The following is a 26,430-nucleotide window of genomic DNA, read 5'->3' as shown; positions in this document are numbered from 1 at the left end:
CATTGGCCACGGACCTAAAAACACGGAAAACATCTCCGCCTCCCTCAGTCAGTTCAAATGAGATTTGGTCTAAGCTCATGTCCTCGGAAAGTTCAAAACGAAGTGTTGCAATATGAATATGAATATGATGGTTTTTATCATGTTTTCCCTATTTTAGCATTTTCTTTTTGATCTACTGACCAAACTGTGACAAGAGTACTGTAGCACTATAGGGCTAACACACTGGGGACACCTGAAAGGACTGGCGGGAACAAAGGCCGACCGATGCATCACCTCACGTCTGTGCCAAAAAGTTGCACTTGAACACACACGCACGTTCTGCGCCTGCGTGAGGAAATAATTATCTATATATATATATATATATATATATATATATATATATATATATATATATATTAGAAGAATGATTTGCTCATGCCCTCTTGAGGAAAGTCTCATGCACTGATTCGCTTTGGTGATCCCGCAAATCAGAGTGATTTCTCTCACCGCCGACTGCGACTGCGGCCGAAAAAGCCACTGATAAGGCAGACTAGTGCCAAAGACTACGGCGACAGACGCTCACCGACAGCCCAGACATGGCCGAAGCCTGATTTTCGGGGTGGTGTGTCAGTCCTTTCACGTCTAACGTTACACTCTGGTTTGCTGGCGAGGGGCTGGAGGGGGAGGGGAGATTATTCACAGAGCAGAAGTGCAGCGTCTGCAGATTGAACCCGGCCCAGCCGCGAGGCGCCTGTTACACATTCACACTCACAAACACAGAGAGCATCAGAGAATACAGAAAGGTATGGTGTGACAATAGGGACTGGTGCAGTGCTCTTAATTACTGTCCCTATAGCCAAACTGCTAACGTGGTTCTTTCCACCACATTGAATCAATGTAACAAATGGAGTGCTCAGCTGGAATGGTCTACATTTCCAGTCCTTTCACTGAACTACTGCTTTTTATTGCTACTTTTCAGCACTAAAAGCATGCTGTAAAAGTAGCGAGTCTTGCGTTCAAGTTTCCAAACTGCTGTATTATCATAGCAGAATACAGTACACAAAAAAGAAAAGAAAATTTGGCATATATATATATATATATATATATATATATATATATGTCAAATTTGTGTCCCCAGTGTGTTAGCCCTATAGTGCTACAGTACTCTTGTCACAGTTTGGTCAGTAGATCAAAAAGAAAATGTTAAAATAGGGAAAACATGATAAAAAAATCATATTCATATATATATATATATATATATATATATATATTCTTTTTAGCAAATATATGTAGTATTCGGGGTTTGCAGCTGGTTCGCAGGCTTTAGAGTTTTAATTAACAAAAAAGTTAAAGTACATGTGCACACACACGCACGCACGCGCGCGCACGCACGCACGCACGCACACACACACACACACACACACACACACACACACAAACACACACTCACACTCTCTCTCACACACACACACACACACACACACACACACACACACACACACACACACACACACACACACACACACACACACACACACACACACACACACACACACACACACACACACGCCTAATGGGTGCCAGACCAGACATGTCCCAGAAGGATAATTGTGTCATGCACAGCCAGTTATGTCCTTGTCAGTCGAGGGCTCTAGACGCAGGTTTATGAGGTGTGAAGGCAAGCAGACAGGACACCTGACTGTGAGATGGGTGGTGCGTGCAGCTGGTGTCTGAGAGGGCTGCAGAGAGTCTCTGACGCCCCGTTTACATAAGGGATAATCAACTCCCAGGTGTGTGTTAAGTAAGGGATAATCAACTCCTAGGTGTGCGTTAAGTAAGGGATAATCAACTCCTAGGTGTGCGTTAAGTAAGGGATAATCAACTCCTAGGTGTGTGTTAAGTAAGGGATAATCAACTCCCAGGTTAAGTAAGGGATAATCAACTCCTAGGTGTGCGTTAAGTAAGGGATAATCAACTCCTAGGTGTGTGTTAAGTAAGGGATAATCAACTCCCAGGTGTGCGTTAAGTAAGGGATAATCAACTCCTAGGTGTGCGTTAAGTAAGGGATAATCAACTCCCAGGTGTGCGTTAAGTAAGGGATAATCAACTCCTAGGTGTGCGTTAAGGGATAATCAACTCCTAGGTGTGCGTTAAGTAAGGGATAATCAACTCCCAGGTGTGTGTTAAGTAAGGCATAATCAACTCCTAGGTGTGTGTTAAGTAAGGGATAATCAACTCCTAGGTGTGTGTTAAGTAAGGCATAATCAACTCCTAGGTGTGTGTTAAGTAAGGCATAATCAACTCCTAGGTGTGTGTTAAGTAAGGGATAATCAACTCCTAGGTGTGTGTTAAGTAAGGGATAATCAACTCCTAGGTGTGTGTTAAGTAAGGGATAATCAACTCCTAGGTGTGTGTTAAGTAAGGCATAATCAACTCCTAGGTGTGTGTTAAGTAAGGGATAATCAACTCCTAGGTGTGTGTTAAGTAAGGGATAATCAACTCCTAGGTGTGTGTTAAGTAAGGGATAATCAACTCCTAGGTGTGTGTTAAGTAAGGGATAATCAACTCCTAGGTGTGCGTTAAGTAAGGGATAATCAACTCCTAGGTGTGCGTTAAGTAAGGGATAATCAACTTCCAGGTGTGTGTTAAGTAAGGGATAATCAACTCCTAGGTGTGTGTTAAGTAAGGGATAATCAACTCCTAGGTGTGTGTTAAGTAAGGGATAATCAACTCCTAGGTGTGTGTTAAGTAAGGCATAATCAACTCCCAGGTGTGTGTTAAGTAAGGGATAATCAACTCCTAGGTGTGTGTTAAGTAAGGGATAATCAACTCCTAGGTGTGTGTTAAGTAAGGGATAATCAACTCCTAGGTGTGTGTTAAGTAAGGCATAATCAACTCCTAGGTGTGTGTTAAGTAAGGGATAATCAACTCCTAGGTGTGTGTTAAGTAAGGGATAATCAACTCCCAGGTGTGTGTTAAGTAAGGCATAATCAACTCCTAGGTGTGTGTTAAGTAAGGCATAATCAACTCCTAGGTGTGTGTTAAGTAAGGGATAATCAACTCCTAGGTGTGTGTTAAGTAAGGGATAATCAACTCCTAGGTGTGTGTTAAGTAAGGGATAATCAACTCCTAGGTGTGTGTTAAGTAAGGCATAATCAACTCCTAGGTGTGTGTTAAGTAAGGGATAATCAACTCCTAGGTGTGCGTTAAGTAAGGGATAATCAACTCCTAGGTGTGCGTTAAGTAAGGGATAATCAACTTCCAGGTGTGTGTTAAGTAAGGGATAATCAACTCCTAGGTGTGTGTTAAGTAAGGGATAATCAACTCCTAGGTGTGTGTTAAGTAAGGGATAATCAACTCCTAGGTGTGTGTTAAGTAAGGCATAATCAACTCCTAGGTGTGTGTTAAGTAAGGGATAATCAACTCCTAGGTGTGTGTTAAGTAAGGCATAATCAACTCCTAGGTGTGTGTTAAGTAAGGCATAATCAACTCCCAGGTGTGTGTTAAGTAAGGGATAATCAACTCCTAGGTGTGTTTTAAGTAAGGGATAATCAACTCCTAGGTGTGTGTTAAGTAAGGCATAATCAACTCCTAGGTGTGCGTTAAGTAAGGGATAATCAACTCCTAGGTGTGTGTTAAGTAAGGGATAATCAACTCCTAGGTGTGTGTTAAGTAAGGGATAATCAACTCCTAGGTGTGCGTTAAGTAAGGGATAATCAACTCCTAGGTGTGCGTTAAGGGATAATCAACTCCTAGGTGTGTGTTAAGTAAGGCATAATCAACTCCTAGGTGTGCGTTAAGTAAGGGATAATCAACTCCTAGGTGTGTGTTAAGTAAGGGATAATCAACTCCTAGGTGTGCGTTAAGTAAGGGATAATCAACTCCTAGGTGTGTGTTAAGTAAGGGATAATCAACTCCCAGGTGTGTGTTAAGTAAGGGATAATGTATTGTGAGCCGGTGATTACTGGCGAAATAATGACCGACAGGTGAATGATTGAGCCCGACGCGCAGCGGAGGGCTTAATCATGTGTCAGCATGGCAAGATGGATTTTTCACGTGATGGTGATCTGGTGAATCCAGCTACCTCATAAGGTTAACATAACTCCCCCAAAAGCATAAACACAAATCAATAAGCCAACATACATTAGCAGAACACCTCTTACCTCAATGGCCTACTAAATGTGTTATAGAATTCCAACACGCAAACATTTAGCAAGAGACAAGCTCCTTGGACTGCCCAGTGGGTAAGAGGGAGGAGGACGGAGTGATGTTGCTCCAAAGCTGTGAATTTAGAGAGAGGCATTCTGGAGAGATTGCCTGTCTTCTTTGTCTTCCAAACTCACAGTCAAACCTGGGGAGCCAAATGGCTCGGTCTGCTCCTGCCCCTTCACCCTGCCATCATCTGTCTTGATGGTCTAAACCTGTTTGGACAACAACGTCTCTGCATATCATCACGAGTGGCGTGGTGGAAGGTCACAGAGGACGAGAAGGTTGTAAGTGGTTTACGAGCATCAGCCTCGCAGGGCAGAGCCTGAATACAGAGTGGAGAAGCTGCGACAGGCTGTTAGTCAAGTGGAATAGCCGAAGTGAAGAATGAAATCAAAAGGGGATTTCTGCTCGTAAATAAATGAAAAAGCCCAACTTTCGGCACCTGTTTTTCCCCTCCACCACCCGTGCCTCTTAATGGCTAGGCTACTCCCTTTTAATTATCTCAGACAATACTGCTGTCACCGGCAGTTTAAACATATTTACTATATCAGAGGCGTGCTGTCTTCAGACGCAGTGTGATAAAGTAAGCCTCTCAGTAATATTAGCTGTGGACCTGCCTATAGCACTCTAGCAGCGGTAGGACGGGCTCGCTTATGATCAATGGGCTCGCTATCTCAAGCACTGTCAGGCTGAGCATTCGCCGACCCTCCTGAGGCAGCCCTTTATTCCATCCAGGCACACTGCATCATCCAAATTGACAGGGAAAACAATCACAGCGTCTCGTTCGTATCCCAAAATGCTTCACACTCGCAATGCAATTGCAAAAAAAAAAAAGATTAAGTACCGTAGTTGGCTATTGTGCTTATTCCCGTAGCTCTGTGGTGAGTGCAATCTGCTGCAATGGGATGAATCTCATCTTTGTTGCAGCATATTACTAATATTGTGCGGTAGGCGAGATGATGAATTATAACTGCAATATACATCAACTCAGAAAGGTAACAGAGTCGGATGGGCGGGGCACTTCAAGTTACAGATCATTTTAGAAAACCTGTGATAAAACCAGCTGTGAATAACGCTTCAGAAATGTCTCAGTTTTAAATCTAACGCAAAAGTCAAGTAGCTACTACTACTATTATACTAAAGGATAAAACCGGTCTTTAGTAATGCATTGCTTACTGTCAACAAATCCTATGAAAATAACAAAATCAACGATGCGTTTGCTCGTGCGTCCTGGTGGCTGACCTGGTACCACGAAGGCTCGGCCCTTTGCGTGGCCGCCCCGTGTTCGAATCCGACCCGCGGTCCTTTGCCGCATGTCATCCCCTCTCTCTCTCCCCACCTTTCCTGTCTGCCTACTGTCCTATATAATAAAGGCAAAATGCCCCAAATAAAAACAATCTAAAAAACAAAAACAGAAAAACAATGCATTGGCTCTACTCCTGTGACTTTCTGATTTACCACGTACCTCATCAACCTGGAAGTTATTGGCTCTAATTGTAAGCTAAAAAAATCTTTACTCTGAATGCAGCTGACAAATTCAAATGGGAACAAATTCTTCATTACGCTGGTGGACTTTTTCCGGTGGTACGGAGCTACTTTCCTGAGATGGCTAAGTGTAGGCCTACAGCTACAGCCGGGCTGGCCCGGTGCATCGCAATGATCAAATATGCTGCCCCACAGCTCAGCATGGCTCTGTGACGTGTTTTTAATAGTTGTTTCAATACAATGGCTTCATGGACGAGGGTTTTCTGGCATTTGCTGCATTATTACCTCCACCAAGGAGGTTATGTTTTCCTCCACCATGAAGGTGATGTTTCTCTGCCAAGGAAGTGATGTCTTCGGTGCCGTTTATCCGTTTGTCTCTTAGCAGGATTACGGAAAAAACTACTGGGCCGATTTTTATTAAACTCGGAGGAAGGGTGTATAGCATGGGCCAAGGAAGAACCCATTACATTTTGGAGCGGACCTGGTCCGGGGCGGGTCACGGGAGGGAGGCGGGGCTAGGGGAAAGGGGCCGTAGCTAGGGATAGGAAGGTCGTAGAGAGTCGGGGTTCGAGGGGTGGATAGACTGGAGTTTTGACGTTGGCGGCGGTCTGCACTCTCCGAGTGCACTTGTAGGTTTTCATAGGATTTGTTGACGGTAAGCAAAGCATTCAAAACTTCGGCCTTATCCTCTAACTAGTAACTTACTTCAGTATGTAGAAGGAGGCCACAATATTGTAACACACAACGGGTGAGATGATTCTTATTCGTATAGAGACACCAGTCTGACAGCAGACCTGCATCTGAACTCTTCCACTTCGTGGCTAAATCAATAAACATTGTGTTGGGGAATTCAGACTCTCAGAATGAATCCGTCTGAATTAATCCAAAGATCGCTGTTGCAAAAGCAGTCCATTGAAATATGGCGAAATAAACAATATCTCATAGAAGAGGTGCATATCATTTTCAAATGGAAGAATCAGTGTCACAGAGTAGAGTTGCTTATATTGCACATTACGTGCAGCTCAAAGGGTATTAGAGGACTTTCCAAACCATCAGGCAGTCAGTCAGTCAGTTATGGATAGGAATTAAAAATGATCACCATGTCATGAGAGAAAACGCTCTTCGCCATTTATTCCTCTCATATTAAGCAATTACCTTCCTGTCACTTTGACGACCGCTCAACACAGCATGTGGCAGACAGACAATATTGATATAGCCTATACCCACTGATGCTAATCTGAGAGGAAGCCAACTGACTTTGCTTTTGAACACTCTACCGCAGATGGCCAAATTTGGAGAGATTTAATTTAGCGGTTATTTTGTGATGTAGTTTGATGGGGAATGCCGTTCAAACAGGACAAACGTGTTTTTTCACAGAAAAATAAGCGACATCCATTTGTGTAAGCACACCAAATCACAGTGTATACTTCATCTCACTTTGCTCACTGGCCAAAAATCTAACTAGGAAGTGGGAACATTCGTGAATAATCAATGTTGAAACGGCCGTTGCTGTCGCTGAAAATCAACCAAGCTTTTCAAATTGAACACGTTATAATCAGAATTATTGTGGAACTAATCTTGAATATTAGTTCAGACATGACATTAGAGTCATTGCAGATGTTGACCAGCGACATACTCATGCTTGGAAAGCCTGGGATCACAAATTAACCAAGAGCAAATCACAGTATGGACTGATGCTAATATTCAGCTATATCTTCACGTCTTCTTAACTGTTACTGTATGAATACAAAAGACTCACTGCAACCAAAAATTACAAAAGAAGTACACAAGCATGCACACATCCATTCACATTCACACACAACATCTAATCTAAGCATGCACACATCCATTCACATTCACACACAACATCTAATAACATCTAACGTTTGGGTATGTTGTTCCACACACAAGCACAACTTAAATGATGGGGCGGGGCAATGGAGTGGCAATTGGTCTCTAAATTGAGCCAGGCAAGCTGAAGCGAGCCCTATTGAAGCCAATCTATAGCGGTGATGGCTGGCCTTGCTTGGTTACACTGAAAGCACTCCTATTCCCATCCAATTTGCCCTGAGTGATCTCAAATGAAACGTAGTGTAAGAGATGGGTGAGATGGGCTTGTCTATTCACAAGGGAAAGTGTGTGTGTGTATTTGGTTTCCATTTGAAGACTCTGTTGACTGCAGGCCAGTACTGAAAGAATATATTATGTCGTGAGTGACCTTTATTCACAAACGTGACATGGTCTGTTTTTTCCAGTACAAGGTCGGCAGCCGTGAAATCGCGCAATTTGAGGGAAAAGGATGACATCACTCGCTGATGACATCGCAATTGCTCGAGTGACATCACCCTATCTGCCTAAACTTATCTTTCTTATGTTTCTTAATCTTTCTTTAATATTACATTACTAGTATAATTTGAGAGCTGTCTGTTTGTTTGTCTGGAGTTTCAAAGTGCATCGTTGCTCCAATCGCCTCTAAAATTTGCCAAAATACTTTCCTTTTTTTTTTTATTTACTTTTTATTGACAGATTGTTATATATTCTTACATTGTATACATTTTAGATATGTACTGCCATAGATTTTTTTTTTTTTTTTATATAGACAAATGAAAGAAAAGACAAAAACCACAACAGCCGCAACAGCAGCAACAAAACAAATCAACAAAACAAAAAACAAATCATATAGAGCAGGGAGTCAACTTTTCATTATACATTCATCTTATATCCAAAAAAATAAAATCTGGCCTAATGGGTGTTATATATTGAACCCAGCATTCCCATCTTGAGGTAAATTGTTCTACTTTATGATTGATAACAGCAGTTAGTCTTTCCATCTTATATATATCCATCGTAATATTCATCCATTCTTTCACTTTAGGGCTTTCCTGTGATAACCACTTCCTGGTGAGAGCTTTTTTACCAGCTACCAGCAATATATTAATCAAATATCTGTCTTCTTTCAACCAGTCTTCCGATATACCAAAATACATTGTTTTACTATCTAGGGGTATTACACATTCGAAAACATCCTGTATTGCTTCATGAATCTGTTTCCAATAACCCATGATAACAGGGCAGTCCCAAAAGACATGATAGTGATGTGCTATTTGACTTCCACAGTTTCTCCAGCAAGAAGATGAGTTATTATCATAGTGAGCTTTCTGAGATGGTGTAATAAAATATCTAATGATGCATTTCCATGTGAATTCTCTCCATATTTGTGATCTAGTAGACTTCCATTGATATCCCCACATTGTTGTCCATTCTTCCTCAGATATAGCCATTCCTCCTTCATTTTCCCATTTTTCTCTTATATATGAGGTAGAATGTCCTTTCAGACTTAACAAGGACCTATATAGGCAAGATATAGTTTTACTACTGATATTCGAATTGTATGCTTTTCTAAAAAGTTCTAATATGCCTGTGTTTGCTTCGTTTACATTTTTTATCTTCTTTTCAAAATAATGTCGTAATTGGAGATATCGATAGAAGTCTTGATTTTCTAGCAAGTATTTCTCTTTAAGCTGTTCAAAGCTGGGAAATGATCCTTCTTCCATTACCCCACACATTGCTGTTATTCCTTTATCGGCCCAATCTTTAAATCTGGAATCAAATTTGTTCGGAGTAAAGTCAGAATCATATGCACACCATTTCAGAATAATAATACCTTTCTCTAGTTTATATTCTTTTATCACTGTTTTCCATACTTTGAGAGTGAGTCTTACCCATGGGTTGTCAATTGCGTTTACCATATTGCTTTGTAGGTTATCTGCCAGGATTGCTTGTAGGGGAATGGAAGATACCTTCTCCTCAATGCTTTTCCATTGAGCAGAGTATGAGGGGTTACACCAACATATCATGGCTCTCATCTGTGCTGCATAGTAGTAGTCCCTAAGAATTGGTAAACCCCATCCCCCTTTTTCTTTGCTTAGTTGTAAGGTTTTAAGGCGAACCCTAGGTCTTTTACCTTGCCATATATATCTTGACAGCATTTTGTCCCACTCATTGAATTGATTTTGGCTAACTTCTATCGGTAGGGTCTGGAATAAATAGAGCAGTCTGGGTAATATATTCATTTTGATGGATTCGATTCTTGAACTAAAACTAAAACAAGGAATTAGGTTCCACCTTGTTACATCCTCTTTGATTTTTTTATTTAAGGGTAGGTAGTTGTATTCTGATAGTTTGGTTAAATCTTTTGGTAAATGTATGCCCAAATATTTGAATGATTCTGTTTGCCATGTCAAGGGGTATTTACTTACAATTATTTCTGGTGGGTTATAGTTATATGCTAGTGATTGTGTTTTGCCTATATTAATTTTATATCCTGATAATTGACCATATTGTTTCATTGCTTTCATTAACTCAGGTAATGAGTTTGTTGGTTGCCCCAGAAAAATCAAAATGTCGTCTGCATAACAGGCCAATTTATGTTCTATCCCTTTAATCATAATTCCTTTGATCTCCTTATTTTGTCTTATATACTGGGCTAATGGTTCGAGGTATAAAGCGAAGAGTAATGGAGACCAAGCGCATCCTTGTCGTGAACCTCTTCTTAGTGTAAGACTATTAGATAAATATCCATTAATTTTAATTCTAGCTGTGGGATTTCCATATAATGCTTGTATGGTCTTAATAATTGATTCATGTAGGCCAAATCGATGTAACACTCTATATAGAAAACTCCACCTCACCGAATCAAATGCCTTCTCGGCGTCCACACTTATAACTAATGCCTCAACCTTATTTTTTTTAATGTGGTCCATAATGTGTAGTGTCCTTCGTATGTTGTCTTGTGTTTGACGTTGTTGTATAAAACCTGTCTGGTCATTGTGTATCAGTATTGGTAGGAACTCCTCTAATCGTTTGGACATAATGGAAGTAAACAGTCTATAATCTATGTTAAGAACCGATATCGGTCTAAATGATCCACATTCCATCTTGTCCTTGCCTTCTTTCGGTATAGCTGAGATTATTGCCTCCTTCCAGCTAGGCGGTGTCTGTGCCTCTTTTAAAACCCAATTCATTGTGGAAAGCATAACAGGCATTAATTCCTCTCTGAATTCTTTATACCATTCTGATATATATCCATCCGATCCCGGTGATTTATTTGACTTAAGCCTGCTAATCGCAGCATTCAGTTCCTTTTCAGTTATGCTAGCGATCATCTTTCTGTTTTGTTCTTCATTTAAAGTCGGTAAGTCTAGGGAATTCAGGAAAGCATCAATCTGAGTCAAGCCCTCCCCTGGAACTTCAGAATACAATGTTTTGTAGAACGCTTCAAAGGCCTCCAAAATATCACTCAGTTTAGTCTTAATTGTTTGTGTTCTTGGGTGTCTAATTCTATGAATTGTATTTTCTGCTTCCTTTTTTTTTAGTTTCCATGCTAATATTTTCATCGATTTAGATCCACTTTCGTAATATCTCTGTTTAAGATACATCAGGTTTTTCTTAATTTCCTGTGTGGCTATGTCATTAACTTCATTCCTAATTGTTTTAATTTCTTCTAGTATGTCCTGTGCCAAATTTAATTTATGTTTCTTTTCTAGTTCCTTTAGTTTGTTTTGTAGATAATTTAATCTGCTGTCCCTTAACTTTTTCTTATATGAGGATATTGCTATAATTTTCCCTCTTAGAACAGCCTTTAAAGCGTCCCACAAAATGGGAGGCGAGGTCTCTGCATTATCATTGAGCTCCAAGTACGTCTTGATTTCTTTTTTGATCTGTTCCTTGAAATGTGGATCATTTAGAAGGCCAGAGTTCAGTTTCCATGTATTGTTTTTTGGTCTCAAATTAAGGTCAACAGTGAGATATATAGGGGCGTGGTCGCTAATATCTATTGTCCCAATTCCACAGCTAGTTATCTTATCTTTATCTCTTCCAAATGTTATGAAATAATCAATTCTTGTATATACAGAGTGAGGGGCAGAGTAGTGGGTGTAGTCCCTTCTGTTAGGGAAAGAGTCTCTCCATACATCAATTAGACCAGTTTCCTCAAAAAGTGTATTCACTTTTCTGTATAGAGATTTTGTGACATTGGTTTTTTTACTAGAGGAGTCTAATCTTGGTTGTAAATGTAAATTCAAGTCCCCTCCACATACAAGGAAACCTCTTGTATCTGTTACCATTATATTACACATTTTTTGAAAAAAACCAAAATCACTTCCTGGGGGTGCATATATATTCAAGAGGGTAATTGAATTCCCATCTATCTTCCCCCTCACCAAGATGAATCTACCCTCCTTATCTCCCAGTTCAAATACCTTTTCAAAGTTTACCTTGCGTGATATGAGAATTATAGTTCCTCTACGATGTCCTGATTTATATGAAGAGAAAAACACATTAGTGAAACCCATTCTTTTCAGTTTTACATGTTCGTTATCATCCAAGTGCGTTTCTTGCAAATATACTATTTGAGCTTGTTCCTTCCTCATTTTAGATAGAATTTTACTGCGTTTGATTGGGTTCAACATTCCATTTACATTAAAGGAAATAAATTTTAACTTATCTGTGGCCATGGACCATTGATTGTAAATGTGTCATTATAATAAGCAAAATAAAACTTGGTATCTTTACTCCCTGAATAAACAACAAAACAACATATAAAAACATAACGTGAACAAGGTGTGGTTCCAAGGCTGGGGTCTCTAGCTGACCCTGGACTGGGCTAGTATGAACTAGCTGTGAGGGAGAACCTCTCCTAGGATGAGGGCCCTCCTTGCCTAACCCAAAACAGTCACTGTCCATTACACAGGTAGAAGGTCTCTGTGTAATCCTCCTGTATACATTTTCTCACTTTATATCGGGGGAAATGAATGCAAAAAAGTAACCAAAAAATGGGAAAAATATATTATAGGCTATAAAATCGTCTCGCCTTATCCCTCTTTATAAACTGCTTATCTTACCAACTTTATGAAAAAATGTTCATCCCTTTCCTTTTCCTCGCGGGGAAGTGTCCCGCCTCCTGTAGACGCGCAGCCTGTCCTTGATGCTTTTATCTCGCTCTCGTTCCTTCTCCCTCCCCGTTCGGTTCTGCGTTGTCGACTCCACTGTTTCCCAGGCGGTGTGCGCCAACTGCTCGGCCAGGCTCTCTTTCGCTGTGGTAACTCTGACATCGTATCCCCTGTCGGCCATGTCAGCGGTCGCCTCCTCTGCTGTCTCGTACAGTTGTGTGTCGTTCTCACCATAGAAGACTCTCAGTTTAGCAGGGAAGGGAGTCTGGAAACGAATGTTTTTCTGCTTCAGTATTTTTTTCGCTTCAGCGTATTCCTTGCGTTTCTGCAGGACTGCTGGCGCGTAATCTTGATCAAAGTATATTTGTCTGCCGTCCAGTAACACCTTCTTCTTCTCCCAGGCTTTGCGTAGGATCTCTTCTCTTACTTTATAGCGGAGGAATTTGAGTATTATCGATCTTGGCTTGTCTTCTCCTTCTTTGGGTCTCGGGGCGAGTGCGCGGTGTGCCCTCTCAATATCCAGAGCCATGGACGGGGGAAGTCCCAGTGTATCCCGGAGTAACTTTTCAACATACTCCACCATAGATTTACGTTGTCCATTCTCCGTGCATTCACGGTTCTCTGCCCCCTCCGGCACGTTATAAATCCTTAAATTCTCCCGTCGAGATCTCCCTTCCTGGTCGATTAATTTGGTTTCTTGTTGGCACATGACTTTGATCATCTTCGTTAACACTTGTTCCACATTCTGGACGCGGTCTTCCACTTTGCATATCCGTGTTTCAGCTTCTGCTATTTTCTGATTAACGTTAACTAGCTCGGACTTAATATCGTCGAGTTGCTGTTTTGTTTCTTTCCGAAAGCCTCTTATTTCCTCCAGGACTCTCGCCAAGCTAGCAACTTCTTCTGTGTGAGGGTTAGCCTGTGCTCCGCCATGTTGCTCCACACGTGTAGCGTCAGAAGATTTTCCTTCCATATCTTTTTTGTTGGCTGATTCAGGTATATTTTTGTTGTTCCTTTGCAATTTCCCCGACTTCGCCGCCTTTGACATTCAGTATTTATCAGGAAATGTTCTATTTGAAAGTATTACGGGCGAATTAAATTTTCTTACGGAGGAGCTCTTGTTCTAGGCTGCCATCCTCGGTGGTGACGTCACCGGAACCCGCCTTTCTCCCGCCAAAATACTTTCCAGGGGTCTAGAATGAATCTGGTATCCACCCACGGGGGGCACTACTTCTACTTCTGTGGTGTTTTATGGCAGTTGGCATCCGCCTCCTTCTGGATTTATCCATCCACTGTTTCCCTACATCCTGTCCCTCCTCTCTCTTCTCCCTACGTATACTCCCACCACGCTTCATCCTCACATTCTTCCTTCCCTCGACTCTCCTACAACCATATTTTACGTTTTTAGGCCTTCACACTCACAGAGCGATTGTGACATCATCATCAGCATCCTTTCCCTGCTTCCCACTGATGATATCACCGATTATATTATTGATGATGGGATCAGTGACATCACTGATGACATCACAATTGCTTGAGTGACATCACTGATGACATCATCACTGATGACACTGCTGACTGATGACATCACCACATTTGGGTAGCTTCCCTGTGTACAGCACGCGGGGACCATCTTCAAATGTCGTCGTCAGTCAGTGGTCAGATGACAATCTTCTGTATGTTTTTAGTGGGGGTCCATACCGATGTTGTATGGATGAACCCCGGGGGAGTACGGGGAGAACATGCAGACTCCATACAGAAAGGCCCTTTTGACGAGATAGTCCACCTGGGCAGTATGGACTGAAGACATGGGGGGGACACCCTCAGCGGCCACAGCATCCCAGGCAGGAATCGAACCCAGGACCATCTATCTAGCTGTGAGGCGACCGTACTCACAAGAATGGCACCCGGTTGGTGGTGGTGCAGATGATGGACAAGGTGGTTGAATGAGAGATTTCTGTAGGGACAAACAAGGTGAAAGGATCTTCCTGCCAAGAATTCCTCACCATGACAGAAATTATGAGCTTCCCTTCACCTTTGTCAGAGGGCAGTTCCTAATCAGATTGGCTTTCTCAGTTACCATCAACAATGGTCAAGGGCAAGAGAATGACTGAGTTGGCATCTACCTACCTCAGCCAGTGTAACTTGCTCATGGCCAGCTCTTCTACACAGCCTTCTCCAGGGGAAAGCAAGCCAGCAGCATGAAAGTAGAGTCTCCACCCTAGAAATTTAGCGTAATTTCTTGTTTATTTAATTACAAGGGAACTAACTATGAAAGACTGGGGCGGCTGTAGCTCAGGAGGTAGAGCGGGTCGTCCACTAATCACTTTGGATAAAAGAGGTCGGTGGTTCGATTCCCGCCTCCTCCAGTCTGCATGTTGAAGTGTCCTTGGGCAAGATACTGAACCCCAAATTGCTCCTGATGGCGTGCCAGCACCATGCGTGGTAGCCTGCTGCCATCGGTGTGTGAATGGGTGAATGAATGTACCTACTGATTGTAAAGCGCTTTTATCCAAAGCGCTTTACAATCAGTAGGTACATTCACCCATTTACTTTTTTGTAATATAAATGCAGGCCATTTACCAAAGAGCTCCAGCGGTTGCTAGCTTCCAAATACAGTATAACCATGTTTATCTTATTCTACTGTAAGTGACATAAGAAATGAAGAATAGCCTTTATCATTTAAATCATCCATATGGATAAAGTGTGACATACCAGCTATTCAGCAGACACAACAAAAAGTAGTGCCTCATTGGAATGTGGACCCATCACTCAGCCAAATGGCTCCCATAGGGAGCATCTCCATGATGGCAGGCCTGAGCCACTTCCTTTTGCTTCTCTTCTCTTCTCTTCTCTTCTCTTCTCTTCTCTTCTCTTCTCTTCTCTTCTCTTCTCTTCTCTTCTCTTCTCGTTGTCTACTTATCTTCCATCCCTCCAGTTGATCATATGCTTTCAGTTCAGGTTACTACTCATGTCTACCCCTTAAAGCTTCCGTACTAAAGGTCTTTGCACTTTGTTTTCGTATGCGTTTTTTAATCCGTCATCTGAAAACACAGACCGGTCCCGGCTCGCAAAACTCTATTGACTGATGCGAAAAACGCAGAAAATCGAACCTCGTCCGAATACTTAAATGACGGACGTAATTGTCGGACTCGGTGTGTCAATGATATTTGACACAAATGAGGTCATATTCTTTTTTTTTTTCGTGCATCAAATTCGGACGAAAATACGGACTTGGTGTGCAAAAGCTATGACCCTGCTTCATACCATGGTCAATCATAACTCATGAATCTATGCTTCTTTTCTTCTTCCATATTTTATGGAAGACCACTAGATGCCAGAAAACCACCATCTAATATCTCATATCCTCATAGCCTCATGTGTCAGTTACACCTGTTATGTGCTGCTTATTGTGGAGCCTTGAGAAAGGTGGTTTGACCCAAACGTCGACCAATAAATCAATGCAGAGGTGACCTCATTGTTTCCGGACTTGCCTCTTATGGTGAAACGAATTCCCACCAACCACTTGGCCTCTGTTTTGCTGACCAAGCATCAATAGCAGCACTATGGGGGCTGGGCTGTGTACAACACACTATAGGGTACACTGCATGGCTGTGACTGAGATAAAAAACCTGAATTGCATATATAGACTATAGTAATCATCGCTGTGCTTTGTCCACGGCACTAAAAAGGAAAACATGCGGGCAAAAACCAATGACATATTTTTGTTCACAATCATAAACAAAGATGGCTATAAAAGGTTTTATGGGAGTTTTGTTTGTTAGTTCAACCACCAAGCCCAGACACTAAAGCATTAAAGCAATCCCTCATTCCAGCAGCAGTCTAAGCTAAAAAGTAACACTGGTATAGAGAGCAGGGCTGTGTGTAGCTGCTCTAACTGGCAAAAAGTCTAGAATCAATACTTAAAAACTCTCAAGGGACCAACGAATAAACAGGCTGGATTCTGAGTGTTGAAGCTGTGAGGAAAATCTCGCCTTTACACATCTAATATCCACCAGTGTCAATGGATCAGCCACTACCTGCACTGAAGCAGCTTTATCAAGCCCAAACGGCACGGTTGGAAAGGAGGAGTAAATAGCTGCAGTCCCCCTGGAGTTTGTGTTTCTTTCTGAGATTACTGTTGAGAATTGTGCCGATATTACAGTGGGTTTTCTGAAAGGCTACAGGGCAATTTCCAGGATTTTGTTCCAGCATTGTGCAAAAGTCAGTTAAAAAGTCGTTATAATTGACATTAACCAATCTTAGATAGAGATTGGGTGGTGTCTTTGGCGGCAGTGTTGCAGTGAGGTTCAGTCACGATTGTGATCAGTGATGATGTCCTCAGTGATGTCAGTTGCGCATTGTGGTGTTGTGATGTCATCAGTGATGTCACTCGAGCAACTGTGATGTGTAGTATGAGCCAATGGCGCACAGTTGCATGATGGTGCCTAGGTGGGCGGGCGGTGTTTGTCTGTCAGTCATGATTTTGGGAGCCCGCAGAGCGGGCGATTTCCATAAATGCACCCATGGCACATCATCTCCAGAGTCTCCACTCTATAAAAATGTATTAAGCATGTGAGAAGTCTTCTGTGGTAAGAGTGCAGGATTGTGTCAATACTGTAAGTAGGATTGTCACTTGCCATCCTTTGCTTATAAGCAGTGCCCCCTATAACCCCCGCCAATATCATCTATGAAAGGGAGTGAGTGGGTTCTGTCTGTATGTTTGTTTCTCTGCCATTTTTGTCCCACATTGGATGATGTCATCAGTGATGGTCACTCGAGCAATTGTGATGTCACTGATGATGTCACAATGTCTATGACATGCAAAGTTGAGCAATTGTGCGCTGAGTGATGTCGCTCGAGCACTCCATGATGTGATCAGTGATGGTCACTCGAGCAATTGTGATGTCATCAGTGATGCGAAGTTGGGCAATTGTGCACTGCGCATGCCAATGGCGCAGGCGAGGCCACGCAGCAGCCGCGCAGCGGGCGCACCTAGGAATCTCGCGCGCTAGTTATATAGTATATATATACGAGTCGAACATCAAAGCTCTGACCAAGAAGGCACAACAGAGGATGTACTTTCTTCGGCGGCTAAGGAAGTTCAAGGTGCCAAAGGCAGCATTGGCACTCTTCTACACTCCACCGCCGAGTTCATCCTCACCTCCTCCATCACCGTCTGGTATGGTGCTGCTGCCTGCAAGGACATCTCCAGACTGCAGCGCATCATCCGCCCGGCTGAAAAGGTGGGCGGGTGCAACCTGCCATCCATTCAGGCCCTGCACACTGCCAGGATGCTAAAGCGGTGTCAGAAAAGTGTGGTCGACCCCACCATCTCTGTCCCGTCACAGTGACAGCTTCTACCCAACTGCCATCCGCCTCTTCAATGAGACCCGAACGTTCGACACTCGACCAATCACGACACATGCAAACAAAACCGACGCAGGTGATAGGAGAAATGATTGGATGTCTCGCCATGAGCGGATGTCCGGCTGACGGGTAGGCAGAAGATTTGCAAATTGCGGGAGCCAACGCGTCTGTTTTAACACATTCACTGCCAGCCGTTTTTTCAATACTGTAGGTAGGTTCTGCCAAGGTTTTTTTTGAGGATTCTGGCTCATCTTTCAAGAGCCGAGGATTCTTTTCTGCTAAGATTTTGTGAACACAAATGATCTCAAAATAACTAATAGAATGTGTGCTTTCTCTGTCTAAAAGAGTTAGTTTGTAGAGTTAGTAGTTATGTAGGCATTAGCAGTAGAATACAGCATGGTTTCAGCGTCTGAAAATGTATTCTGAGATAAATGGCTTTTTGTGAAATTCGATAGAACAGTCACTTTAACCATTTATTTTTGGCGTAAGACGTCAGACATCTAAACAATAGTTTTGAACAGTAATTTCCTCCATAGCAGCAGGAAACCCCCCTCTCCTTCAAACTCCTCCCTCCGTGGGTGTGTCTCTGGTGGCTTTGCAGCGTTTGTCACAAGCGAGGCTCTGCCTGTCTGTGCTGCCTGGCTGCTGGCGGCTGCTCTTTGGGCGAGTCTGCATGAGTCGTTTCGGTTGTGAGTAGGGATGTTCATTTTGAAAATTTTCCAAAATCGATAATCGGTGAAAATTAACGATCAATTATCGATCATCGATTTTATTAACACGTTCACTGCCACTGACGTATTAATACGTCAAAAAAAATCCAGCGGTTCACTGCCATTGACGTATTAATACGTCAAAAAAATGAATTTTTTTTTTTTGACCGTGGGATGTGCATCTAACCCTTTTACATCTCTTATATAATTATTGGAGCCACCGAACGTTTACAACCCATTCCACCGACCCACTAAGTGGCAACAGTGCTCTCCTGACTAGAGGAAGGCAAGCATTTTTTTAACTTGTCACGCCATTCTCACCCCAGCCATTCTCATGAAAATGGATGGGGGAAAACGCTTTCGTTTTCGCGCTGATTGCTGGCGATGCGGGATTGCAAATTTGCATAATAGATTACAGGTGGAACACACTTTGAAACACGCAGCATAAATATGACCAGAATCGCAAAAGCTTCTCTCAACCAAAACTCCAAGAAGCGAGCGAGTCCATCCAGACTTCCTCAAACAGCGGCCGCGCAGACAGGCACAGGACAGCAGCAAAGCAGTGAGACTGGTGACAAGCTTGTGACGGCCGCTGCAGCCAAGAAGAACGCCCACGGAGGGAGGAGTTGAAGCAAGTCTCCCTCTCGCTCTCTCCCTCTCTCTCTCTCTCTCTCTCGCTCTCTCTCTCTCCCTCCCTCCCTCTCTCTCTCTCTCTCTCTCCCTCTCCCCCTCTCACTAGGATTAAACCTAGTGCGTCTCCCTCCCGAGAGGGAGGGAGGGAGAGAGAGAGGGAGGGAGAGCGAGAGGGAGGGAGAGAGAGAGAGAGAGAGAGAGAGGGAGGGAGAGCAAGAGGGAGGGAGAGAGAGAGAGAGAGAGAGAGAGCGAGAGGGGGAGGGAGAGAGAGAGAGAGAGAGAGCCAAAAATGAATGGTTAAAGTGACTGTTCTATCGAATTTCACAAAAAGCCGTTTATCTCTGAATATTTTTTCTGACGCTGAAACCATGCTGTATTCAACTGCTAATGCTTACATAACTACTAACTCTACAAACTAACTCTTTTAGACAGAGAAAGCACACATTCTATTAGTTCTTTTGAGATATTGTGTGTTCACAAAATCTTAGCAGAAAAGAATCCTCGGGTCTTGAAAGATGAGCCAGAATCCTCAAAAAACCCCTCTGGCAGAAGCTAACTACAGTAAAAAAAAAAACGTCTGGCAGTGAATGTGTTAATACTTAGAAGATTTTCAATATTTTTTTTTTTTTTTTTTTTTTTTTTTACAAAATGAATGCCTATGGCAGAAAATACGAAAGACAACGTGTTCTCCTCAATGAACTCTTTATTTCAATGTGTCTCCTCTCCAACACTGCTGTCCCCGGCGCATGCCGGTGTGAATTTCCCATGTTTAAAACAGTTTTGTTGGCACAAAGGCCCGTGCCCAGCCAGAAAACTAGAGACTATATGAAGCTCCACCTCACGTTAGTCGGCTGTGCAATGGAGTGGGGCGAGGAGGAACGAATTCCACCCAAACCTAGTCCAATTTTTTTTTTTTTTTTTTTATAATTAAAAAATCGATCCAAATGCCACAGGATCGATTCCAATCCTTAACGATCGATTATCGATTTTCGATAATTGATGAACATCCCTAGTTGTGAGCTCAGCTGCAATGAAGCTGCGTGCGATTGTGGGCTTTCTGCGGGTGTTTCAAAGTGTGTTGCACGCATAATCTATTATGCAAATTTGCAATCCCCCACCGCCAGCTCCCAGCGCGATAATGCGCGAAAGCGAAAGCGTTTTCGCCAATCCATTTTACAGTATGAGATAATGGTTTCCTCGCGCGTTCCCCTGCAGTTTTGGCTCGGCTTTTTCTAGTCTGGAGAGCACTGTCGCCACTTAGTGGGTCGGTGGAATGGGTTGTACACATTCGGTGGCTCCAATATTTTTATAGGAGACGTGGGGGGTGTTGATCCACGTCCCACCGTCAATTTTTTTTTTTTTTTTTTAAGACGAGATATCTCGTCATTGGCAGTCAACCGTTGGATTTTTTAAGACGAGATATCTCGTCAATGGCAGTGAACGTGTTAAGAGACTAATACCGAGCAAACAAAAATTTGAACGCAAATATAAATGGCAGACCACCTGCTGCGCCATCTGACCGAAGCCGAGCGCGCCAGTCTACCATCCCACACGCCTCGTCTGTACCATCAGGCCTGACAAACATTCTAGGGGAATCACTGATGATATTGTTGAAGAGCAAGATGTTGTGTTCCTTAACCGGCTGGCAGCTCCCTCGCTCCTCCTCAGTGTGCTTGCTCACTCTGTGTGTGTGTGTGTGTGTGTGTGCGTGTGTGTGCGCGTGTGTGTGTGTGTGCGCATGCGTGCATGCGTGTCCGCATTGGCTGTTGCTATGTGTTAGGCAGGGAGTGGCGGGATTTGATATTTGGCCTTTTTCCTCTTCTTCATGCCCTCCTATCAAGCACAACAGATTGTAAAAGCATTGCCATCAATGGGAAGCTGAATATCAGTGGCCTGACAGTGTGGGAGAAAATGAATAAAAGGCAAACTGCACAGTGAGCCACAGGGAAAATCATATGCTTGTGCATTGAAAATCATATGTTCATGCTTCAGGAAACCCAGAAGACTCAAACATCAATTTCACAACTCCTGCTACAACAGGCATCCATTTGCAGCATGATTGCTAATTATGTTGTGTGCTATCTGTCACTGATGCAATTTGATTAATGATCATTCATGATTCCAGTAATTTATGATTATTAATACTGGACAATGTTCCCGTCTCAGTGGTTTTAATGATAATGTACGTACGTTCCAAATACACAGCCTACGCAATTCATAAATATACAGGTCATTTCTAAACAAGAGGGAGAACGAGATTGATGGTGAGACACCTAGACAGAGAGAAAGCTATTAGCCTATTCTAAATAGTTCAAATACAGCTTGATTTGCATAGCACTTTTCACAAGCCACTTAATAGATTTTTGGAGCTTTATCTTAAAATGTACTTCAAAAAGAGAGAATGAAATACGAGGGTATATCAAAATATAGTATACTAATGTTGCTGTTGATGTTTTTCACTGATTACTGCCATCAATATTGTCCTTGTTATTGATAATTGAAAGCCTAATTAAGTTGATAATTAAGTTGCCCATAAGAATAACTTGAAACTGCAACCAGTGTTCTACAGTGTCCGTGCTCACCTCATGGCTACTGGAAGCAAACAGGAACTAAAGGGAACGACATGGCACTTGTCATCCATGAAAGGGAATGTCAAATTCAATTTCACAGCATAGACAGAAAATGGCGTACAGGAGACCTTTGGATATAAATTTAACATTTGGATTCAGATTTGGATAGGGGGGGGGGGGGGGGGGGGGGTTGCAGCCTCTGCTAGAAAAAGTTGATTCTACAATCATATCTTTATGGCCCATACTCTTGGAGGAAGTGACACTTCACACTTCAATTCTATTAGTGACTATGCCAGGCAGGAGGATAAATGCCTGCCTTTCAAAAAACCACTCCTCTGTTAAATTAAATGGATTCATTATTCCTGATATGCAAGGCTATTGTCATACTACTTGGGCTGGCACAGATTGGGGAAGGTGCCACAATAAGCCAGGGTGACCACAGTCATGTTCAGCCATCTGCTTAGACTGGAAGCCAAACGAGCCAGTGGCCATGAGCCAAAACCCTTGGCTGGAACCCAGCACAGCTTAGCAGCTCCAGAACAAGTGATTCAACCAAGGTGGGACCAGAGAGTCTTCCATTCTGCTGATACTAAGCTAGAATAAGGTGGGAGCAGAGAGTCTTCCATTCTGCTGATACTAAGCTAGAACAAGGTGGGACCAGAGAGTCTTCCATTCTGCTGATACTAAGCTAGAACAAGGTGGGACCAGGGAGTCTTCCATTCTGCTGATACTAAGCTAGAACAAGGTGGGACCAGGGAGTCTTCCATTCTGCTGATACTAAGCTAGAACAAGGTGGGACCAGAGAGTCTTCCATTCTGCTGATACTGAGCTAGAACAAGGTGGGACCAGGGAGTCTTCCATTCTGCTGATACTAAGCTAGAACAAGGTGGGACCAGGGAGTCTTCCATTCTGCTGATACTAAGCTAGAACAAGGTGGGACCAGAGAGTCTTCCATTCTGCTGATACTGAGCTAGAACAAGGTGGGAGCAGAGAGTCTTCCATTCTGCTGATACTAAGCTAGAACAAGGTGGGACTAGAGAGTCTTCCATTCTGCTGATACTAAGCTAGAACAAGGTGGGAGCAGAGAGTCTTCCATTCTGCTGATACTAAGCTAGAACAAGGTGGGACCAGGGAGTCTTCCATTCTGCTGATACTAAGCTAGAACAAGGTGGGAGCAGAGTAGCCTGGGTAAACCCAGCCCCCAGTGACCTGCTCTCAGGCTTACCATGCTCACGAGTCACAAGGTAGTGACTGAGAACTCTGAGAGCAGGTCATGTGGGGGCTGGGTTTACCCAGGCTAGGAGCAGAGAGTCTTCCATTCTGCTGATACTAAGCTAGAACAAGGTGGGAGCAGAGAGTCTTCCATTCTGCTGATTAGGGATGTTCATCAGTTATCGAAAATTGATAATTGATCGTTAAGGAATGGAATTGATCATGTGGAATTTTGATCGATTATTGTTATTATTAAAAAATAATAATAATAATAATTGCGGACTAGGTTTGGGTGGAATTTGGGTGGAGCTTCATATAGTCTCTAGTTTTCTTTTATATATATTATTATTAATATGATCGATAATCGATAATTGATCGTTAATTTTCCCCGATTTTCGATTATGGAAATTTTTCAAAATGAACATCCCTACTGCTGATACTAAGCTAGAATAAGGTGGGAGCAGAGAGTCTTCCATTCTGATGATACTAAGGTAGAACAAGCTACTTGAGCTTATCAGTCCAGTACCAATCAAGCCACTAGACTTTAGAAGAACCTGCCAATGAGCTTCAGCTAGCAAAACCTTTTAAATAAAAAACTTTAACAGAGGGGCCTCTATCTAATATGTGTGATCTTTATGTGTTTTCCCAATTATTCAACCTTTTTTTAATGCTTTGTATTGTATTGATGATTGATTGATGGTGGAGGAGTGGTGGGTATTGTACTAGCAGTACGTCACAATTCTACTCCATAAAAAAAGAAATAATAATAAGTACCTGTGTGACCAGGGGCTCCAGCAGCCTCTCCACAGTCAGGGTGCGGATCTCCAGACTCTTGGGGTCCCATTTCAACAGGATGGGGGAGGTGGCGGTCGTCATGGTCTCTAGTGGGAATACAGGCAGAGCAACAGTTAGAAGAACATATAACCATACAGAAGCTTAGGCTCATAAACACATAGGCTAGCTATAGTGATTTTAATGGCATATGGATAACATTCAGAAACATAGGCTTTCCCATTTGCCCAAGACCTGCAGTTTGAAAATACCTCAGGGGTGTGTCATACTGCGGTAGTGCGGTCGTTCCTATACTTCCCAACAAAATATATTTTTCACTGAACTGCTGGTGTGTTTGAGCATGGCCTCCCTTTTCCTTTTGTCACCAGGCTCCCCTAAACCTGAATCTGGAGCCACAGCAACTGGACAACTGTATGTTACTTTCCTGTTTGTGTATCTGTACTCGCTCTGGTGGCAAACCATGTTTCCCCTCGGGGATTAAGAATAAACATCATACCATACCATACATTTTATCATTTGCCATTTATCAGTAATGTAACAGTTGACACCTGTCGGGGGGAACTAGTTGCAGCGTGCACGTGCCATTTTAACAATGGGCTTATGAAATTACTTTTGAAATTATCCCCCCCCCCCCCATCATTTTGGAAATAATTGTAATCGCAAATCTTTCGAAGTACCCCCTGCAAGCTGTTCAGGTACCCCTAGGGGTACATGTACCCCTGGTTGGGAATCACTATGGCATAGTGTATTGTTCACGATAATACTGGTACAATAAAAACATTCATATTGTGATATCGTGATAATGGCAATATTCCTATTTTTATTTGTTGACATAATGACATTCATTTGCAATGGCAATTCTATTTGAATCAAGTAGACAAAGGAGACCGAGTTGTCATTTTACAGGTTTAATATGTTTGCAAACAGCTGAATTGTTATCCAGACAAGTGTGAAGTAAGATGTCAGTGCTGGTATGTGGATACGTCAAAGCCCTTCTCCAGGCAAAGCTGGGCTTATCAGAGTGGCTGTCAAAGTGAGCAGAATTTACTATGGCAACAGGTGGAGAACAGGGTGATGATAGGGGCTTTCCCCGGCGCTAGTTGGACATAAAGAAAAACACCTAGATTTATCTCTCACCTACACAGCTAAGAGAGAGAGAGCTATATATCACTTGTCCAAGAAGCAGACAACTAATGCCTACCATACACTAGAAAAGTTTGAAAAGACTGAAAAGTTTGATCATAAAAAAAGAGGAACGTCTGACACCCTCTCAGATATAGCGCACTTCTAAAGACACACTGAGTCACACGTCACGCCACAGACTATACGATTGTGCAAAGATTGCCTACCCTACCATACACTTTGAAAAGACTGAATGGATTCGAGTGTGACACCCTCTCATTATTGGCACAGTGCCGTTCACATGTGTATGCCAGTTTGTAATGCACATTTGTTATAGTACCTTTATTCTGTTATTCCCCAAGAACACGGAAGTGATTTTATTTTGAAAAGACAATAGCCATAGGTAACGGACGCCAACTTGATGGCGAACGGCAAGAGTACAGGAGTAATAGCTCCATTAACTGCATTTATTTGTGTCCTGTTTTGGTGCTGGAGAGAGCAATGTTCACATCACAAACTACTACACTATTTGCATGAGCCAAGGCTAAAGACTCCCAAAAATATTAAACTGGTTTGATTGCATCAGAACGTCAAGACAAGACTTACTTCAGACAGCTGGGACTGAGTTTGATCACCACCACCTCACACTGAACGATTGAGATGACGCCACGACTCCAGCAAAACTCTCATGATTTCATTCCGACAACGACAGTGAAATAGTTTGAAAAGTCTTTTGGTGTAAAGTCAGCATAAAGGGACTAATTGAAAGCATTAGATTTATATGACATAATACCTCACGGAGAAAAATGCTCCTGCTCCTGTCTGCAGAAACTCCGCCCCATTAAGTCATTAAGGCTCTCAATGCATTCTCCACGGATGTGCGTGTACTTAAAAAGTAAAAAATAAACAATAACAGCCGCCCTCGGAGCAGATTCTGCCTCTCCAGCAGAACTTCCGCAGTGACGCAGTGACGCGTTGTGACGTAAAACGCGTCACAACGGAACGCTTTGCCAGAGGAGGAAATGGGAGATCTCCATGAGGAAAACACAGAGAGAAGGTAAACACTGCCCATGTGCTTATATTACCCAGATTATTAATGATACAAAGTGGGTTGATTACCGGTAAAGCCATCCTTTAACATGCTGACCATTTTATTTAAGAGGTGGAAAAACCAGCTGAAATCAAAAGGAACTTGCTGCGGCCTTCGAGCAGGGCCATGACACTATAGCCACTTTCACACATGAACTCCGGATCAGGTGAGGGTTGCTTCCCACTGAGCCTGCCCCGGATGATACGTGAAGTGTAGTGTAATTTGCATAGCTCCCCAAAACGTGTTCGCACATACACTGCCATCCCACATACACTGCCATCCGGATGCCCTCTAGATAACTCCTGAAT

At 42.7% G+C, this 26,430-nt stretch overlaps 1 protein-coding gene across 5 annotated transcripts in view; it reads right to left on the bottom strand.

Annotated features, from left to right (window-relative positions):
• The window catches only part of ctnna2 (catenin (cadherin-associated protein), alpha 2), a gene marked incomplete at both ends in the record, with an annotated part of 596,683 nt that extends 572,689 nt beyond the window's left edge, over window positions 1–23,994 (bottom strand). For all 5 annotated transcript variants that reach the window (XM_083634725.1, XM_083634723.1, XM_083634724.1 and 2 more), the window contains one exon: window positions 23,893–23,994. In XM_083634725.1, coding sequence (XP_083490851.1) covers window positions 23,893–23,994 — 102 coding nt within the window. The remainder of the gene's footprint in view (window positions 1–23,892) is intronic.
• Between the last annotated feature and the right edge of the window lie 2,436 nt (window positions 23,995–26,430).

This window comes from Poromitra crassiceps (genome assembly GCF_964638095.1).
Source record: "Poromitra crassiceps genome assembly, chromosome: 4".
Taxonomy (NCBI): Eukaryota; Metazoa; Chordata; class Actinopteri; order Beryciformes; family Melamphaidae; genus Poromitra; species Poromitra crassiceps.
This window is presented reverse-complemented; position numbering and strand designations above follow the sequence as displayed.